The 19,881-nt window shown below is 45.2% G+C and overlaps 1 protein-coding gene across 1 annotated transcript; it reads left to right on the top strand.

The window, feature by feature from the left end:
• The first annotated feature begins 16,096 nt into the window (after positions 1-16,096).
• On the top strand, positions 16,097-19,484 carry LOC142825337 (macrophage metalloelastase-like). Its single transcript, XM_075917293.1, has 4 exons — positions 16,097-16,564; positions 16,666-16,809; positions 18,706-18,831; positions 19,300-19,484. The coding sequence occupies exons 1-4, from the start codon at positions 16,300-16,302 to the stop codon at positions 19,482-19,484; spliced, it is 720 nt and encodes a 239-aa protein (XP_075773408.1). The 5' UTR covers positions 16,097-16,299.
• Positions 19,485-19,881: the final 397 nt, after the last annotated feature.

Here is a 19,881-nt window from a genome sequence, read left to right as displayed (position 1 = left end):
ATTCCAAACTGATAGTCTCTTCTCCCAAAGCTATAGTGAGGAAAAAGAAAGATGGAAAAAGACTTTTCAAAGAGCGCTGGGTGAGGAGTCTGCAGGGATTAGAGGCAAAAGAGATGCAGCAACAGAAGTGAGTAGATAGTATTATACACACACATATGTAACAGTCCTAACACTCATGAACATTCGTGGGAGGAAGGCATGTAAGTAATAGACCCATTGTCATTCTCTATAAACAAATGGGTATTTTTTAAATAATACTGGATGATACCTTCAGCTGGTTTGAATTTACTTAGCTCTGTAGAGAGCTACTACAGTAGATGGGTTGCATGGGACTATTATATTGCCATACTAATTTCAACTCCCAATATTTGATATTAATTTTAACTAGCCTTTTTCATATTTACTTTTTAAATGTTCCGAAATCCTCCAATTTTCTGTTGAAAAAAACCTGCAAAATGCAAGAACTGAGTTCCCAGTTAAGAAAAATTCTTAATTTTCATCATTGTTTATGGTAAATGTTAATCCTCCTTGAACACACAGAGAAAAATAAACTATTCTTCTATCCATAAATGAATTGAAGACCTTCTACATATCACATATATAGTAGGGAAGCTCCAACGCCAAAATATCAATTAAGTTCAGCTTAATGTTAGAGTACACGTAATGCAAGCAAGTGACCGGTTCACATTGAGAATAGCCTGATACTGCTCTTAGCCAAAGTACTTGCTCCATCAGCTTAAGTGGTAACGGCCAACATTTTAGAGCAGAAGGTTTTGTGTTTAATAACCATTATAAAGGTCCAATGAATAAGCAACCACTTGTCAATAGAAGAAACCTAGCCATAAAGTAACTAAACATTTAAAATGTCTTATCTTCAGAATGTAATTTCCAAATATAAATTTGCTTATGTAAAAATTATGAAACCAACAGTGCAGAGTTAAAAACACGATAAACATTATTTATACTAAGACAGATAATAATAACAATGAAAGCGCATCCAATAGGTTTTTACACTTTCAAAATCGGGACTCTCTGGTCCAGCAACATCCATGGTCTGGCAGGGCCCCAGATGTTGCTGGACCAGAGAGTCCCAGAGGCAAAGAGCTGAAGCCAGCCAGGAGAATGCAGGGCTGGGAAGCTCTGGCTGGGCCAGCAGTGGCTGGGCCAGGTGGTGCCTGGGGAGCCCTGGTCCGGCCAGAGAACCTCCGGCCTCAGCAGGACCATGTGGTGAACAGGGAGCCCCCGCCCCGGTCAGGGAACCCCTGGTGTCAGCCAGGCCAAGCAGCAAATGGGGAGTCCCTGCCCCGCCTGGGGAACCCCTTGCAGCAGCAGGGCCAGGCGGCAGCACAGGCAGCCCCAGGGAAGCCAGGTCGGAGCAGGACTGGCCCCCGCAGTGGAGCTGGTGGCAGCCAGGCAGCACCAGCCAGGGAATCCCGGGAAACACCCAGTGGCAGCTGGATGGGCAGCTGGGTGGCCCCAGCCAGAGAACTCCCCGATGTTGTCAGGGGCAGGTGGCCAGGGAGCCCCAGCCAGGGAACCCCTGGAATTCCCAGTGCACTGAGGTTGGGGTGGCCAGGTAGCCCTGGCCAGAGAACCCCCAGCAGCAGCGAGGCAGGCAGCAGTAGGTGAGCCTTGGTCAGGGAGCCCTGGGGAATCCCAAACGGTAGCGAGGCTGTGGCATCTGAACAGGCTGGTGGCATCTAGGTGGCCCCGGCAGCAGAACCTGGGGAACTCCGGGTAGCAGCAAGAAGGAGCCCCAGCTTTGGAAGCCTGGGAGTGGGACAGCCAACAGGGGAACACTGACCTCCCCTGGTCTGGCAAGCCTCCTGGTTTGGGACCGCTCAGGTCCTGACAGTGCCGGACCAAGAAGGTCCAACCTGTAGTTGCATGTTACATTTTCAGGAGTTGTGCGTGTGTTTCAGTCAACACCAAACAAACAGACTGGCAGACCACCGTTTCCATTGGACCAGAACAAATTGTGGCAGTATCAAGAAAATGCATCTGGGAGTTATGTCTACTGACTACTGTGAAATCCTTCTTCACAACTCAATAAGAAAATGAGCTGGTGGTATTGCCGCTGGTCTTTTTAGCCTGCAGATACCAGGAGAGGCATTCTAGGGGCAGAATTGGCAGAGTTCTACTTCATCACAGCAACCCTCAACTGACCATTAAGGCCCTCGTATCAGAGGAATAAATTAAAGCTTCATGAGACGTTCTCTAAGGGTATGGCTACATTAGCAACCCTAGTTCGAACTAGGGTGGCTAGTGCAGCCATACCCTAAGTTACATCAAGGCCCATGCCTGCCCTTAGTAATTGGCTCCCTGGTGCTTCCCATCCTCACCCCTTTCTTACTCATTGGCAGAGGAGACAATCACACCCTCTATATTTATATAGCCCTTAGTGCAATGGGGACCAAATCCTAAGTAGGAACTCTGGCACTATTATAAAGACAAATGGAATACAGCTTGAACTTGACACTCTAAGCTTAGAGGCAGCAAAGGCCAAAGGAATCAGTAGCTGATGTATCATCATTTCATGACTACTGCTATAATTCTTCACTAAAGAAAGAGAAATACTGAATTCAGCTCTAGGGAGATTAAGTCTGCGTAATTTCTTATGCCTATGCTAATATGTAGCTCCAAAATTCTAATGGGCAATAAGAAAGAAAGAAAGACACAGAATATCTATCTGTTTTCAGCAAGCCAAACATTCTGCAAGCTCTCTGCACATGTAAATACAAAATATTGTGATAGAGCCCTTACAAGAAGTTAGTTTCTGCAATCAGCCTTTCCTCTTTTTATTTTAGGAAGCATTTTTTTCTTTCCTGGCCCTAAAAGCCCATACATTTGATAGGGATGAAAGATGTGGTTAGTGCTGTGACATCCGGTCCTTAGGTTGATTGCTAAAATGAAACTTGTATTAGATCATCAAATGCATCTGGTGAGAACTGAAAACTGGAGCACAAGGCCCAGAATCCAGAATATCCCCTTTCTGTCATTTTCCCTTTCACTGGTCATTTTGCAAAGTCATTATTATCACTCAATTCAGAAAACACAAGACTGTTAAAACACAGTCTCTAATCTGTAGTCAGAAAGAGAGGAGGGGAGAGGACAAACCATGGGCCAGAGCAGACAAACAACCGCATACAAAGGAATCCAATGCATCAGGGAAGGGCAGACAAATAAGCAGTGGCAAATTTTTAAAGTGCTTGTACACAAATGCTAGGAGTCTGACTAATAAGATGGGTGAACTAGAGTATCTCGTATTAAATGAGGAGATTGACATAATAGGCATCACTGAAACCTGGTGGAATGAGGAAAATCTGTGGGACACAATCATACCGGGATATAAAATAGATAGAAAGGATAGAGCAGGCCGAGTGGGTGGCGGAGTGGCACTGTATGTGAAAGATAATGTAAAATCAAATGAAATAAAAATATTAAGTGAATCAACATGTTCAATAGAATCGCTATGGATAGTAATTCCATGCTCCAATAATAAGAAATTGGCAGTAGGGATATATTACCGACCACCTGACCTGGACAACGATACTGACATTGAAATGCTAAGGGAGATTAGAGAGGCTACCAAAATAAAGAACTCTATAATAATGGGGGATTTTAATTACCCCCATATTGACTGGATACATGTCACCTCAGGAAGAGAAGCAGAGATAAAATTTCTCAATGGCTTAAATGACTGCTTCTTGGAGCAGCTGGTGCAGGAACAAACAAGGGGAGAGGCAATTCTCGATTTAGTCCTGAGTGGAGTGCAGGATCAGGTCCAGGATATAACCGTTACCGGACCGCTTGGGAATAGTGACCATAATATAATAACCTTCAACATTCCTGTGGTGGGAAGAACACCTCAGCAGTCCAGCACTCTGGCATTTAATTTCAAAAAGGGGAATTACACAAAAATGAGGAGGTTAGTGAAACAGAAATTAAAAGGCACAGAGGCTAGAGCCAAATCCCTGAAAGCTGTATGGAAACTTTTTAAAGACACTATAATAGAGGCCCAACTTAAATGTATACCCCAAATTAAAAAACATAGCAAGAGACCTAAAAAAGAGTCACCGTGGCTTAACCACCATGTAAAAGAAGCAGTGAGGGACAAAAAGGTATCTTTTCAGAAGTGGAAGTCCAATCCTAGTGAGAGAAATAGAAAGGAACATAAACACTGTCAAATCAAGTGTAAAAATGTAATAAGAAAAGCAAAAAAAGATTTTGAGGAACAGCTAGCCAAAAACTCAAAAAGAAATAACAAAATGTTTTTTAAGTACATTAGAAGCAGGAAGCCTGCTTAAAAACCTGAGGGTCCCCTAGATGATCGAGCTATAAAAGGAGCAATCAAGGACGATAAAGTCATTGCGAAGAAACTAAATGATTTCTTTGCTTCAGTCTTCACAGCTGAGGACGTTGGGGAGATTCCTGAATCTGCACTGTCCTTTGTGGGTGATGAATCTGAGGAACTGTCCCGGATTGAAGTGTCTTTAGAGGAGGTTTTGGAACAGATAGAAAAACTTAATGTTAACAAATCTCCGGGACCGGATGCCATTCATCCAAGGGTTCCAAAAGAACTCAAATGGGAAATTGCTGAGCTATTATCTGTGGTTTGTAACCTATCCTTTAAATCGGCTTCCGTACCTAATGACTGGAAGGTAGCCAACATGACACCAATATTTAAAAAGGGCTCTAGAGGCGATCCTGACAATTACAGACCGGTAAGTCTAACTTCAGTACCGGGCAAATTAGTAGAAACAATAGTAAAGAATAGAATTGTGAAGCATGTAGAAGAACATAATTTGTTAGACAAAAGTCAACATGGCTTCTGTAAAGGGATATCCTGTCTTACTAATCTGTTAGGGTACGTCTACACTACAATGTTAATTCAAACTAAGCTAATTCGAACTAACGGATCCAGACTAAAAAACTAGTTCGAATTAGCATTTTGCTAATTTGAACTAGCATGTCCACATTAAGTGGACCCTGAACCGGGCTTAAGGATGGCCGGAAGCAGTGCTGGCAGGGCATCAGAGGAGGAATTAGAGTGTGGAGATGCTTTCTCAGGCTAGCCGAGGGCTGTGCTTAAAGGGTCCCTACCCCCATCCCGGACAGACAGTTCTCAGGGGTGCCCCGCTTGCAGAGCAGTCCTGGCTTGGATTGCGTGGACTACCCACACTGGGCACATCACAGCACTCGGCCATCAGACCAGCTGCACTTGCCGCAGGCTGCCATCTGGGGAGAGGGGGCAATTGGGGGGCTGCAGGAGAGCTTCCACCCCCAGAAGCCCTCAGAGCCAGCCCAGTCCTCCCCATCGGGGGCTCGTGCCCCATTCCTCCCTCACCTCCTTCCACTTACCCCTCCCTAGCCCCTCTTCTTGATGTACAAAATAAAGGACACGTGTCTTCCAAAATGGAATCGGTCTTTATTGAACAAAAGTGGGGGAGACCAGGAAAAGGAGGTGGGAGAGGGGAAGAGAGAGGGTGGGAGAGGGGAGAGCAACTACAATGATGAGGGGTTTGGAACAGGTCCCATATGAAGAGAGGCTAAAGAGACTTGGACTTTTCAGCTTAGAAAAGAGGAGACGGAGGGGGGACACGATAGAGGTCTCTAAAAGCAGGAGTGGGGTGGAGACGGTGCATACAGAAAAGTTCTTCATTAGTTCCCCTACTAGAAGGACTAGAGGACACCAAAGGAAAGGAATGGGTAGCAGGCTTCAAACTAGTAACAGAAAGTTGTTCTTCACAAAGCAGAGTCAACCTGTGGAACTCCTTGCTCCAGGAGGCTGTGAAGGCTAGAACTAGAGCAGAGTTTAAAGAGAAGTGAGATAAAGTGATGGAGGTTGGGTCCATGGAGTGGTATTAGCCAGGGGGTAGGAGTGGTGTCCCTGCCCCAAGTTTGTGGAAGGCTGGAGATGGATGGCAGGAGAAAAATGGCTTGGTCATTGTTTCGGTCCATCCCCTCCAGGGTCCCTAGGGTTGGCCACTGTCGGCAGACAGGCTATTGGGCTAGATGGACCTTTGGTCTGACCCAGTACGGCCATTGTGGGCTCAGGGTCAGGGGTCTCAGTGGACCATCTTGATTTTCATGCATACCTGCTCCTGGGTGGCCAGGCTGGCAGCTCTCCTGCCCTAGACGGCCACTGTCCTGTGCCTAGTGCAGAGATCGTGGATGAGGTCCACGATGTCCGCACTAGCCCAGGCAGGTGCCCGCCTCTTGCCTTCCCGGGCAAGCTCCCGGGAGCCGCCAGCCTGGTCCCGGGAAGAGGGGGAGGGCTGGGGGGCTTGATCCGTGCCAGGTGCAGGGCCTGCTAGCTGGGTGCTGGCAGGCTTGCACCTGGCACGGGCACCGTAGCCAGCCCATACCCCTTTAAGGGGACCGGGGCCGGGAGGGGGGCAGACGAGTTTCCCTGGTGTTGGCCAGAGTGGCCACCAGGGAAACCTGGGGAGGGCTAGCCTCCCACTAGTTCGAATTAAGGGGCTACACACCCCTTAATTCGAACTAGCTATTTCGAGCTAGGCTTAATCCTCGTAAAATGAGGGTTTCCTAGTTCGAACTAAGCGCTCCGCTAGTTCGATTTAAATTCGAACTAACGGAGCGCTAGTGTAGCGCCTATGAAAGTTAGTTCAAACTAACGTCCGTTAGTTCGAACTAACTTTGTAGTGTAGACATACCCTTAGAGTTCTTTGAAGGGGTTAACAAACAGGCGGACAAGGGGGATCCAGTAGATATAGTATACTTGGATTTTCAGAAAGCCTTTGACAAGGTCCCTCACCAAAGGCTCTTGTGTAAATTACATGGCCATGGGATAAGAGGGAAGGTCCTTTCTTGGATTGCGAACTGGTTAAAAGACAGGAAACAAAGGGTAGGAATAAATGGTAAATTTTCAGATTGGAGAGGGGTAACTTGTGGTGTACCCCAAGGGTCAGTGCTGGGACCAATCCTTTTCAACTTATTCATAAATGATCTGGAGAAAGGGTAAGTAGTGAGGTAGTAAAGTTTGCAGATGATACAAAACTGTTTAGGATAGTCAAGACAGAAGCAGACTGTGAAGGACTCCAAGAAGATCTCACCAAACTGAGTGATTGGGCAACAAAATGGCAAATGAAATTTAATGTGGATAAGTGTAAAGTAATGCACATTGGGAAAAATAATCCCAACTATACGTACAGTATGATGGGGGCTAATTTGGCTACGAAAAATCAGGAAAGAGATCTTGGAGTTATCATGGACAGTTCTCTGAAAACTTCCTCACAGTGTGCAGCGGCGGTCAAAAAGGCAAATAGGATTCTAGGAATTATTAGGAAAGGGATAGAAACTAGGACCCAGAATATCTTACTGCCCCTGTATAAAACTATGGTACGCCCACATCTTGAATACTGTGTACAGATGTGGTCACCTCACCTCAAAAAAGACATTTTGGCCTTGGAAAGGGTTCAGAAAAGGGCAACTAAAATTATTAGGGGTTTGGAACGGGTCCCATATGAGGAGAGGTTAAAGCGACTGGGACTTTTCAGTTTAGAAAAGAGGAGACTGAGGGGGTATATGATAGAGGTCTATAAAATCATGAGTGGTGTGGAGAGGGCCGATAAAGAAAAGTTATTTATTAGTTCCCTAAATAGAAGAACTAGAGGACACCAAATGAAATTAATGGGTAGCAGGTTTAAAACTAATAAAAGAAAGTTCTTCTTCACACAGCGTGTAGTCCACCTGTGGAACTCCTTGCCAGAGGAGGCTGTGAAGGCTAGGACTATAATAGAGTTTAAAGAGAAGCTAGATAATTTCATGGAGGTTAGGTCCATAAAAGGCTATTAGCCAGGGGATAAAATGGTGTCCTTGGCCTCTGTCTGTCAGAAGCTGGAGAAGGATGGCAGGAGACAAATCGCTTGATCATTGTCTTCGGTCCACCCTCTCTGGGGCACCTGGTGCTGGCCACTGTTGGTAGACAGGATACTGGGCTAGATGGACCTTTGGTCTGACCCAGTACGGCCGTTCTTATGTTCTTATGTTCAGTATTTCAGCGAGCCCCAGACTCATCTCCGAAATTTCTGCTCCTGTGAATTTTGAGTCTAGCCTGAGCTAAAGTTATCAGGGGCTGTTTAGTGATCAAGGTTAAATGCAGAGATTAGAAAACTGTCCAGTTGACAAAAGGAAATTACAGTGATGCATTTCAGCAGTGTAAGCCAATCATGCATACATTCATTGGTAAGGTATTCTACCTAGAACTGATGAAAGGAAAGGGTTCTGAAAAATAAAAGGGAACACAGAAGATGAAGGTGTCATGCCTTTCATTAGAACACCTGAGTATGTTAAATCACAATTCTCTGTGGTTGAGAAAATGAGTGATTGTTACTAATACACACTCTAGGGCTACGTCTACACTGGCCCCTTCTTCGGAAGGGGCATGCTAATTTCCAACTTCAGAATAGGGAAATCTGCGGGGGATTCCTTGCAAGTAGGAATAAGAGATCCTCCGGAAAAGGGCTTTATTTCGGAGGATCGCGCCAGTCTAGACACTCTTTTCCGGCTTTTCCCCAAGCCGGAAAAAAAGCGGCGGCCATGTTTATTTAAATCCCGCGGGGGATATTTAAATCCCCCACGGATTTCCCTATTCTGAAGTTGGAAATTAGCATGCCCCTTCCGAAGAAGGGGCCAGTGTAGACGTAGCCATTGTGTAAATCTCTGGAGTTTGGAGACAAGCTCTTTGAGGTCTTAAACTCAATACCTCTACTAGATTGTCTGAGTCTTCTGACTTTCAGGACACAGTGTTTAAATCAGACTCTTGCCTGATTGGCTATGGAAAGGATGGAAAGAGAGTTATTACTTGAAGGAGATGGAAATATTTGACAAAGGGAACATCTATCCATTGAGTAGATCTTATACATCTTGGCTGCGTCTAGACTGGCAAGCTTTTCACAAAAGCATCCGCTTTTGCGCAAAAACTTACCAGCTGTCTACACTGGCCGCTTGATTTTCCACAAAAGCACTGACGTTCTACTGTCCAAAATCAGTGCTTCTTGCGCAAATGCTTTGGCGTTCCCATTCGGGAAAAAGCCCTTTTCCGGAAATGTTTTTGCACAAGAGGGCCAGTGTAGACAGCTAAAAACTGTTTTGCACAAAAAAGCCCCGATGGCATAAATGGCGATCGGGGCTTTCTTGCACAAAACGGCGTCTAGATTGGCACAGACGCTTTTCCGAAAAAAGTGCTTTTGCGGAAAAGTATCCGTGCCAATCTAGACACTCTTTTCTGCAAATGCTTTTAACGGAAAAGCTTTTCCGTTAAAAGCATTTGCGGAAAATCATGCCAGTCTAGACTTAGCCCGTAGGTTGTCAAATAGTTCATATTGGAATACACACTGACACAAGTTAATAATTATACAATACCAAAATATGGCTCTCATGCAACATCATAGTTCCACAGGGCAGTGATCTGTCTGCTAAACTGCAAGGTGGGTTTTTTTCAGTACATTCGTTCACATCTATAATTCCTATATTTAAACATATCATACAGAGCTGTAAATGCTCCAGGAATGTTAGGAGTGGACTACAGAGGGCACCCACATCCCCATCCAGGCCCTCGACCACCGGGCTTCTGTGTATATTAACCAGAAGGGGTACTTCTAGATGGTCCTGCAGGCTGTCATGGACCACTGAGGCTAGTTCACAGACATATATGTCGGGTGGTCGAGGAAGGCGCACAACTCTGGCATCTTCTGCAACTGGAGTGTCTTGAAGTAGCTGCCCACCAGAACTTTTTTCCCTGACTGCACCATCAGGGTTGGGGACATGGACATGCCCATGTTCATGGTGGGAGACATAGCCTGCTCTCTCTTGCCCTGGCTCATGAAGCCCTACACTGGCCAGCTTGGCCACTCTAGGGAACAGTACAACTACAGGATCAGCAGAGCTCACATGGTTGCTGAGGGTAACTTCAGGCATCTGAAGATGCAGTTCAGATGCCTCCTCATCCTGCTGAACATCAGGGAATGGAACATCCCACATGTGGCGGACGCATGTTGTGTCCTTCAAAATATTTGTGAACGGAAGGGGGAGGCATTCTTGCCAGAGTGAGGGGCAGAGCCTGACCCGATGAGCAGGCTTTCAAATAGCTGTACAAAGCTGCCATCCAGCAGGCCCATCAAAAGGTCATGCACATCCGGGAGGCCCTGAGGGAGAGTTTCTCACAAGAACCCCAGTGACATTCTCCCCTGGGCCTCCCTACCAGAGGCTTGTGCATCACTCCTCTCTGCCTTTCCTCCCACAGCCCTCCCTTCATCCCCTTCCTCCCTTCCCCTACAGAGACAATAAAAAAGACTGTTTTGGGGGAAAAAAACGTTGTGTATTTTTTATTTGGGGTAGAAGTAACTGGGAGGGACTGGGGAAAGTACACAGGGGTATGTCTACACTACCCCCCTAGTTCGAAGTGGGGGGGGGGGGTAATGTAGTCATACGGAGTTGCAAATGAAGCCTGGGATTTGAATTTCCCGGACTTCATTTGCATGAAGCCGACCGGCGCCATTTTTAAATGCCGGCTAGGTCAGACCCCGTGCAGCGCGGCTACACGCGGCACGGACTAGCTAGTTCGGATTAGGCGTCATATCCGAACTAGCTGTACGCCTTATGGAACGAGGTGTACAGCTAGTTCAGATTAGGAAGCCTAATCTGAACTAGCTAGTCCATGCCGCATGTAGCCGCGCGGCACGGGGTCCGACCTAGCCGGCATTTAAAAATGGCGCGGCCGGCTTCATGCAAATGAAGCCCAGGAAATTCAAATCCCGGGCTTCATTTGCAACTCTGTATGACTACATTACCCCCCCTAGTTCGAACTAGGGGGGTAGTGTAGACATACCCTGGGTGAGAAGAGGAAGGAGAGGGAAGGGGAAGGTGGAGGATGAGAACCTTGGAGGAGGAGGAGGGAACTGGAAGGAGGAGGAAGGGGAGGAGAGGCTCAGATGTGGAGTTGGGAGTGGCGCTTGGCTCTGGTGATCCCGGGGTCAGGGAGCAGGGGTTAGGGGAGAAGAGGGAGGAGCAGGAGCAGGTGCAGGAGCAGGAGCAGGTGCAGGAAACATGCTGGTGACTAGGGACTGCACAGCTGTGCACATGGTGTGGCCCTGATCCAGCATCTCCCACCAGGTGTCTCACCACAGCTGGATATCTTTCTGCAGTCCAGGGTCAGCTCCGTGCATCAGAGTGCACAAGGTGTTCCCTCTGGAACTCATCCATGGGTCTCCGGTGTCTGCGGGTCCCTCAGGTTCAGGAAGTTGCCCCGGGTAGTGTTGACCGCCCCTCTCTCACAGCTGGTCTGTGGTGGAGAATAAAAAGAGACGGTCAGTCATCGGAGGAGACACTATGCCTGAAGCCTTCCCCACACCTCTGAGCCGAGAGCGACAGTTCTAAGCTCAGACGAAGGCGATGAGGTTGGAGCAAGACCATGTGCAGTCTAGCCAGTGGGCCCTTCTCTGTAGGTGCACAGATGTCCAAGGTGGTGGAGCCTCACTACCCCCACATCCTGGGGACAAGCAGGCATGTGAAGGTGCCGGCCAGACTGGGATCCTGTGGGCAGGCGGGGGGCTATGGAGTGGCTGGGCTTCCCTCCATGCCATGCACATGCCAGGTCCAGCAGTGGCAACATCCCACAGGGAGAGGACTTGTATCCCTGCCCAGTGAAGGAGGGGAGGACACGGTGTTGGGGGGAGGTGTGTGTGAGTGGCAAATGTTCCTGTGCCTCGCTGCACTGTCCTCAGGAGTGGATGCTGCCCCGTCAGTGTGGGCATGTCCGTGTGCAGGACTGCTGAGAGGGTGTAGGTGTGTGTGTGTGTCCATGTCCTCAGCCTCCTTCTAGTGGTGGCTGGTGGAGGGAGGGTGTCCCACCCCAGTGTCATGAGTATGGAACACCCTCCCCAGACATCCTGTGGCCAATAGCACAAGGGTCCTCTGGTGCAGCCTGCTGGGGCTGTGTGCCCTAGAGTGATGCTGCACCTGCTCCCACACACACAGGCTGCTGTGCGATCCTCTGGCCACAGAGGCCAAGCGACAAGTGCGCCCCAGCCCCTCCCTGCCCACCACCTCCATCCTGTGTGTGTGGGGAATGTGATGGTAGTCACCTGGTGTGGCTTCCCTGGCCTCAGACATGCCTGAGACACATCTGGGGTGTAAGGTAGTGGCTCCAGAGTCTGCATGGTCATGGTGCTGGACTCGTCCGGCTCCTCCTCTTCCTCCTCTTCACTGGCTCTGTCCCCAGGAGGATGATGATAGGCGTCTTGAGCCCCAAGTCCACTACCGGGGGAGAAGGGACTGCTCCACACCCCCAGGATGTGGTCCACGGCCTCATAGTAGGGGCAGGTATGGGGTTCTGCCCTGGAGTGGGAGCTGTCCTCTCAGGACCTAGCATATCCCTGGCAGAGTGCCTTTACTTTCATCCACACCTGCTCCTGAGTGTGGAGCGATCTCATTTGCATATTTTCTGCCGATCTGTTTTGCGCTAGGGGTTTTTGCGCAAAAACAAGCAGTGTGGATGTTTTCTTTTTGCGCAAAACCCGCATTTTCCACAAGATTGGTATACCTCCGCACATAAGGATCTTGTGGGGAAAGGGGGTTTTGCGCAAAAAGAAAATGTCCACACTGCTTGTTTTTTGCACAAAAACCCCTAGCGCAAAAACGGATTGGCAGAAAATATGTGAAGAGATCCATATTTAATATATATTTAAATATACTGTACATAGCAACTCACTTGCTCGTTAAAATTATAGAAATTCAGTGCACTTGTTATGATAACCATAACTGTTGTGCTTAAATGAAAATTGCACTTTGTTTCTTAGGTTATGAATCAGCAGGTTCTGAAGACTGAGATACAATTTGAGTTAATATGTGTAGTGTATGCAGTACAAACCAAAGATACAAATCCTTTGCTTCCTCGAATATTTCAATTCACATATTCAGTTAGCTGCTCTGTGGTATTGCAAAATATCCTCCATTACTTGAAAAACTTGGCTCTTCCTCACTTTTTTGTAATATTGGCTGGCTGATTGCTGGAAGAGCAACAAAGTGGTTGAAGGATCCCCTTAAAAAGTATCTGATACCTTTCTCAGCTTGCTGAGAAAGTTAGGCATTTTGCTGATCTCTGCCAGGACAGTTAAGCTACATGACAGCCAAGAGCAATAAAAAGGGTGATTAAACTTTGAAGTAGGAATAAGAGATCCTCCGGAAAAGGGTTTATTTTCCGGAGAATCACGTCTAGACTGGCTCTTTTCTCCGGCTTATCCCCAAGCCGGAAAAAAGCGGCAGCCATGTTAATGCAAATACCGCGGGAGATATTTAAATCCCCCGCGCATTTGCCTATTCCAAAGTGCAACATTAGCATCCCTTTTCCAGAAGGGATGCCAGTGTAGACACAGCCTATATGTTTATGGAGACAAGAAGGAAATATTGTAGGAAATCTCTGACAAATTTAAGGTCCAAATGCTGCAGTCATGTCAATAGTGGGTAAATTATACATTGGGACAAATCATTGCTCTTGATATGTAAAGCTGCCAACTTGTGCAGGCTGGAATTCTAAGACCAACTTCTGATTACTTGTTTTATACAGAATTTAAATATTTAACTCTGGATTGTATTTCCATATAATAACATCCAAAAATGTAGCTCAATCAGCTCTCTAACAGCAAATTCAGAGTGTGGCTATGGAGCTGCTTCTGAAGCTGTTCTCTGGCCAGCTTGATTCTGAAAAATCTTGTTATTGTTCACGAAAAATATCCTCAGTAGATCACCACTTCACCAACCAGATATGACAGAATTCTGGGTCAGTGTTTTACAAAATGTTTTCTCTTGGGGCTAAATTGTGGCTACATTATTCCTGCAATGATTGTCGCTGACATCCCTTGTGAAATCATCAGAGCCTCGATAAGGATACATTTAGTCTAATGGGGCTACTTTAGTGATTAAGACAAGGAGAGTTGGCACTTTGTTGATGACATTTGCTAATTCTTTGGAGTTCTAGGTGTAGTGATACATTTCACTCCTTTTAGGTCATGATACCATTGTCTGTGCTAGCTTATGGGAAGCACTGATCTTGCTTAAGGAAAATGTTTTATATTAGCAAGGTGTTTGTTCTTGCTTAGTCTAAGTAGTCACTATGACTAGACAGTGGAGTCCACTGGCCTCTATTGCACAAAATATTATGCACAATAAATGTATTGAATGTCATGGAGTTGCACCAAGGTGAATTTAGAACTATATTTTAACAACATATTTTGAACCTTGTGTGGTCATTTACACCTGTGCAAATTGAATGCACTACCATATCAGATGTACACTCACATTTTGCACAGGTGTAAATGACCACATAAAATACAGGAAGTCTCCAACTTACAAACAGGGTGTGTTCCCAAAATTCCTTTGTAAGTCGGTTTGGAACTTGGAATGCATTCTCCCATAGGGTAGTTAGGTTCCCAGGCTAGCCCACAAAAGCCTATTTAACCCACACTGTAGCTGAAATACGATATATTTACAATGAAAAATAGTAGAAATAGTTTTTCATTTAAGCTTGAATGATGGAGCTTGAGGAAAGGCAAGTTTAATTAGAGGCAGTTAAGGAGGTAGGTGGAGATTCTGAAGGGGACTTCTGGGCATCCCTTGGCTGATATCCTCCTTCATGAGCTCTGTTCCATCTTCGGCCACCAGCCTTGCCAGACCTATCTCCCAGTCACCCTCCTTCCCCCATCCCCTGCAGGTTGCACCCAGCCTTTGTTCACCAGAAGCATAGGCCGGAGGACTCCGGAAGAGCAGGGGAGGAGGCGGCATGCAGCCATCAGCTGCAAAGAAGCACTGGTTTCACCTTCAATGCACCGTTCCTCTCCAGTCATTGGCTTCACAACCATCGTCTGCTCCTCTGGAGTCTTCTGCCCAGCGCTTGTCTGCCCACCACCACGTGTGTCTTTCTGCCTGTTCTCCAAGGCTACAAGTGAGCTCTTGTTTGTATGGATGGATGTTTTTAAGTCAGATGTTTATAACTCAGGGATTGCCTGAACACAGCCTGGTGACATCAGGTAACAGTCTGTCATAGATTACATCCATACACACAGTGATGAAAAATATATTCATTACAAATGTAAAGGAAAATTAATGTATAGGAAAACTTGAGTATTGAAATTTCTCTGGTATTTTGCCATTCATTGATCTTTCTAGTCAAACAGGGCTTGTTCCCTAATAGTTATGGAAGAATGCAAATAATGAAGTCACAGGGAAACAAAATGGGCCATGTTGCAAAGGCTGGGGAAAAGCTGGGGATGATCGGCGAATATCCTGCTTCCTGTATTAAACATTAATGCAGAGATCCAAACTAAAGTGCAGTTGTTCCTGGTTTGTGGTCAGGGAAAAATAATGGTGAATCATCTTCAGAACCAACAGATGACATAAAGATGGCCCATGGTGAGTAGATTACAAGCCAGCACAGCCGCGCAGCGCGGTCTGCACATGCGCAGTGTGCCGAACCGCACAGCTGGCGAGCGGGACTCGCTGCCACTTGGTGAGTCCCTGATTATGGGCCTCACTGTAACATTCATTTTCCTCACAGAGACAGTACAGGAGCAGAAGCTCAATAGAATGTGTGATATAGCAACATGCCTTACCTTACCTGGTGCCTTCTATGATATATGGTTTTGTCTGCCGGGTTGCTTTAGCCCACAGAAACAGAAGCCACAAAGGACATTAGAATGTATACCTCTTCCCAGCAACCCACATTCCACCCATGTTGAAGATAAAGAACCTTGCCCTATGAGACCCAAGATACCATCATTCATTTGCCTGAGGCAGAGATGAGGAAAGAAAAATCTCCCATAGCCATCAGCGTACTGTTGCATTTTGGGTGCACAGCTTAGTGACAATGGAGCTAAGCTGCAGCACAAGGAGTAGGAATAAGATCCTCCGGAAAAGGAAAAGGGCACTTTTTCCGGAGGATCGGGGCCAGTGTAGACGCTCTTTTCCGGCTTTTCTAAAAGCCGGAAAAAAGCGGCGGACATTTTTATTTAAATGTCGTGGGGGATATTTAAATCCCCCGCGGATTTCCCTATTACGATCTCAAAAATTACCATGCCCCTTCCGGAAAAGGGGCCAATGTAGACGAGCCCCTAGTGTTCATTTATATTGGAAAAGTGGTCTCATATCTGTCTGAACTGTTTCCCTTTTATGACAGAGTACTGTGATTTTCTAGGGATCTAGTAATTGAAGTATAGTCAAGGATCTGGATCTTATACTTGCCGACAAATTGATTCTTTAAGGTATAAGAGAACACAACTGGAGATGAACCCTGAATCTAAAGTTTCTTTTTATTTTCAGGATTATCTGCACAGGTTCTTTCCATCTATTAATAAAGTAGGTGGTTGGGACTTAGAAGAGAAAATTAAAGAGATGCAGAAATTTTTCCACCTGACTGTAACAGGAAAATTAAATTCACAAACAGAAGAAATGATGGCACGGCCAAGGTGTGGAGTCCCTGATGTATTAGATTACAGCACATTTCCAGGAACTCCAAGATGGAGGAAGAATGTATTGACTTACAGCTTGGTTATATGCCACGTTTGTGCATTTTGTTTTGTTTTAATGCTGTCATATTATTCCATGCCTTAAATGACAATAATTTCTTTTCTTTTGCTGCTGAAAGGATTCTGAACTATACACCTGATCTGCCTCGTTCTATGGTGGTGAAAGCGATCAAAAAGGCATTTCAGGTGTGGAGTGATGTGACTCCACTGAGATTTCAAAACGTTGCCAGGGGAGAAGCGGATATCCTAATTCGTTTTGCACATGGTGGTGAGGCTACTGCTATGGTTTTAAGAATCCATGAATTACATTTATTTAAAGTTGAAGCTATACTTTAAAAGCTTACATGTTTTCATACCCAAAGGCTGAAGAGAGAACAATTATTTTCATTCTGAGTTCATCCGATCTTTATCATGTCCTGCAGTTTTATATTTGTGTATCAGTTTAACTAATCAACCATCACAAAATCCCTTGGAAGTTCAAACTGTAAAATGAGGAAAATAGTGTCAACGTATATGTGATTGTAAAAGTACTCCTCTGCTAAGATCATTATTCCTATATATGAGCAAACAAGGAGTCTTCACACTTGTGAACGGTTTAAACACCTTGGTCATATGCCTCAAAACATTTTTTTTGCCTCATTAGAGACAAACACAAATACAACAGAGCTTCTTTCCACTGTAGTCCAACGCAAGGGGGACTATTTTGGATTACAGTTTTATTTTAGGCTTCTAAGAAGTCTGAAAGGGGGAGAATGTGTGTGTATACGCACACGTGCACATACTTTAGTTCCTCTCTCACTACAACTACAGGGCACCCCTCTTTCACAAAAGCCTATGCAACTGAAGCACCGATTAGCATATTGTCATGCTTCATTTGCATAATTCATTAGTGGCCATTTTTGCGCAAGAGTCTTTGTGCAAAAAAGAGCCATCTACACAGCTCCTTTTTGCACAAAAACACCCTCTTGCGCAAGAGCTATTCTTTCTGAAAAAATTGAGAAGAATGGCTCTTGTGAAAGAGGGTGTTTTTGCCCAAAAAGGAGCTGTGTAGAGGGCTACTTTTTGTGCAAAAGCCTCTTGTGCAAAAATGTCCCCTGATTAATTATGCAAATGAAGCAGGGAAATATGCTAATCTGCACTTTGTTTGCATAGGCTTTTGTGCTAAAGAGATGCAGTGTAGACATACAAGTGTTAGTCCTCCTCTTAAGTGCTGTTTACACTAGATTTTTATTTTGATAAAGCTATGTCCCTCGGTCGGCCCTGTGAAAAATCCTGACCCTTGAGAGTCATCTATACTAGCCAGTGTAGACTAGTGCTAGGTCAAGAGGAGACTTCTCCCATTGACCTAGCTACCCCTTCTTGGGGAGGTGATGTACCTCCACCAAGGAGAGAACTCCTATTACTGTGGGCGCTACTTATGCTGAAGTGCTACAGTGGTGCAGCTGTAGCATTCTGAGTGTAGCCAAACCCTTAAAGATTCATTCCCAAACATCCAATAGTACAATAATGTTGTAGGCAGAAGAGGAGAGTCAACCTTTTCCATCCAACCTCCACTCCAGCTGAAGATCCAGACACCTCAGCCACTCTTACGGGAGAGTCTAACAGAAGACACATTAAATTAGTTTACCAAATGAGAGGCTCAGTTTTTCAAAGCAGTGGTTCCCTAAAATCATTCACTTGAAGTAGCACAGGTAGTGCAGGTAGCATAATCTATCCTTATTATTGCCCAATGCTCTCAATTCTAGGACCTTGCCTTCAGATGCTTATAACTTTGCAAAACTTAAGCCAGATATTTTCTCACTTGGTTTCAGCCTCAGGCTGAAATTTTGGAAAGTTTCAGAGAAGATGAGTTAGCCATTACTGAGAAAATGCCCTCCATAAGACAGAAGTCCATGGGAAAAAATAGTTTGCAATCATGGAATTAAAAACCGTACCATAATGTGCACACACATGGGAGCTGAGTTCATTGAAGAGGCAATCTTAAGTGTGACATTTCCTACCTTTTGAATGTTTGACTTTGCAACCTTAACATTATTTTAGTCTCATTTTAATATATTATTATCTACAATGAATAAAAGCAAATTCTAAACTTCAAGATATGTAACTGTGTTTAAAATGAATCATTGTGTTAATTGATGACATATTAATTTCCTTTCCTATGCAGCACATGGCGACCAATCTCCCTTTGATGGAAGGGGAGGAGTACTGGCTCATGCCTTTGCACCAAGCCCAGGGATAGGAGGAGATGCTCATTTTGATGAAGCTGAGAAATGGTCACAAAATCATATAGGTAAAGTATTTCCTGTGCCCGTCGCAACAAATTCAGCTCCTTCTACACAAAGCCCTGGCATTTTCTTCCTATAACTGTTTGTCCCTCTCTCTTATATATAATGTAACATACTTACCTTTGCCTGCCAGAGCATATATATAAGGTCTGTATTCTGTGGAGCTCAAATCACTTTACAAAAGTGGGAGAGCAATATTATCCTGGTGTTTTTGTAAGTTAGACACAACTTTAAGTGATTGTCAAAAGTGATCTCCATTAACAAAAGGAGAGTCAGGAATAGATTGCAGGTTTCCTGACTTCCCATTCATGGCCTCTGAAAAATTCTTACTAAAACATGGGAGAGCAGATAAACTTAAATTAAACCTATAGGATTTCATCACAATGAAAAGATGTGAATTCTTCTGCTTGTGATTCTCCGTTCCATTGTATGTTAACAATTCTTTTCCTCTTTTTATTATATGAAAAATTTAGGAACAAATTTGTTCCTTGTTGCTGCTCATGAATTTGGCCATTCTTTGGGACTGGGTCATTCAAATGTTCAAGGTGCTCTGACGTACCCTATTTATCGCTACTGGGATCCACACACCTTCGTCCTTCCAGATGACGACAGACAAGGAATTCAGCGATTATATGGTAATTTCAGCGTCAGATGTTAATTTTGATATAAAAAAATACCAAAAAGGGACAGATTTTGTCATACTTTAAGTACCTTACTCAGACAGCCAAACTGATTTGAATGGTCTACTCTCTGAGCAAGGTACTACTCAGTGAGAGTACCTAAATTTAGATCAAGCCAACATGATATACTTTATCCCTTCCGCCTATTCTTTCTGGAGTCTAAGAGCAAGCTGTCCATATCGCAAAACCACCTAATGGAGTTATAGACCGGGACTGACAAAGGGTCCCCTACACACCAGTGCTTTGCAGAAATCAATGATGGCATGCTGCTAACCTAACTGCCAGTGAGTAGTACCTTGCTCTACCAAAGAGGATATTGAAAGCAGTATGGCTGCTTGCTGAATGTGAGATTGTGCAATGTGGCTGTGTCTAGAC

The sequence above is a fragment of the Pelodiscus sinensis genome, unplaced genomic scaffold, assembly GCF_049634645.1.
Source record: "Pelodiscus sinensis isolate JC-2024 unplaced genomic scaffold, ASM4963464v1 ctg49, whole genome shotgun sequence".
Lineage (NCBI taxonomy): Eukaryota > Metazoa > Chordata > Testudines > Trionychidae > Pelodiscus > Pelodiscus sinensis.
This window is presented reverse-complemented; position numbering and strand designations above follow the sequence as displayed.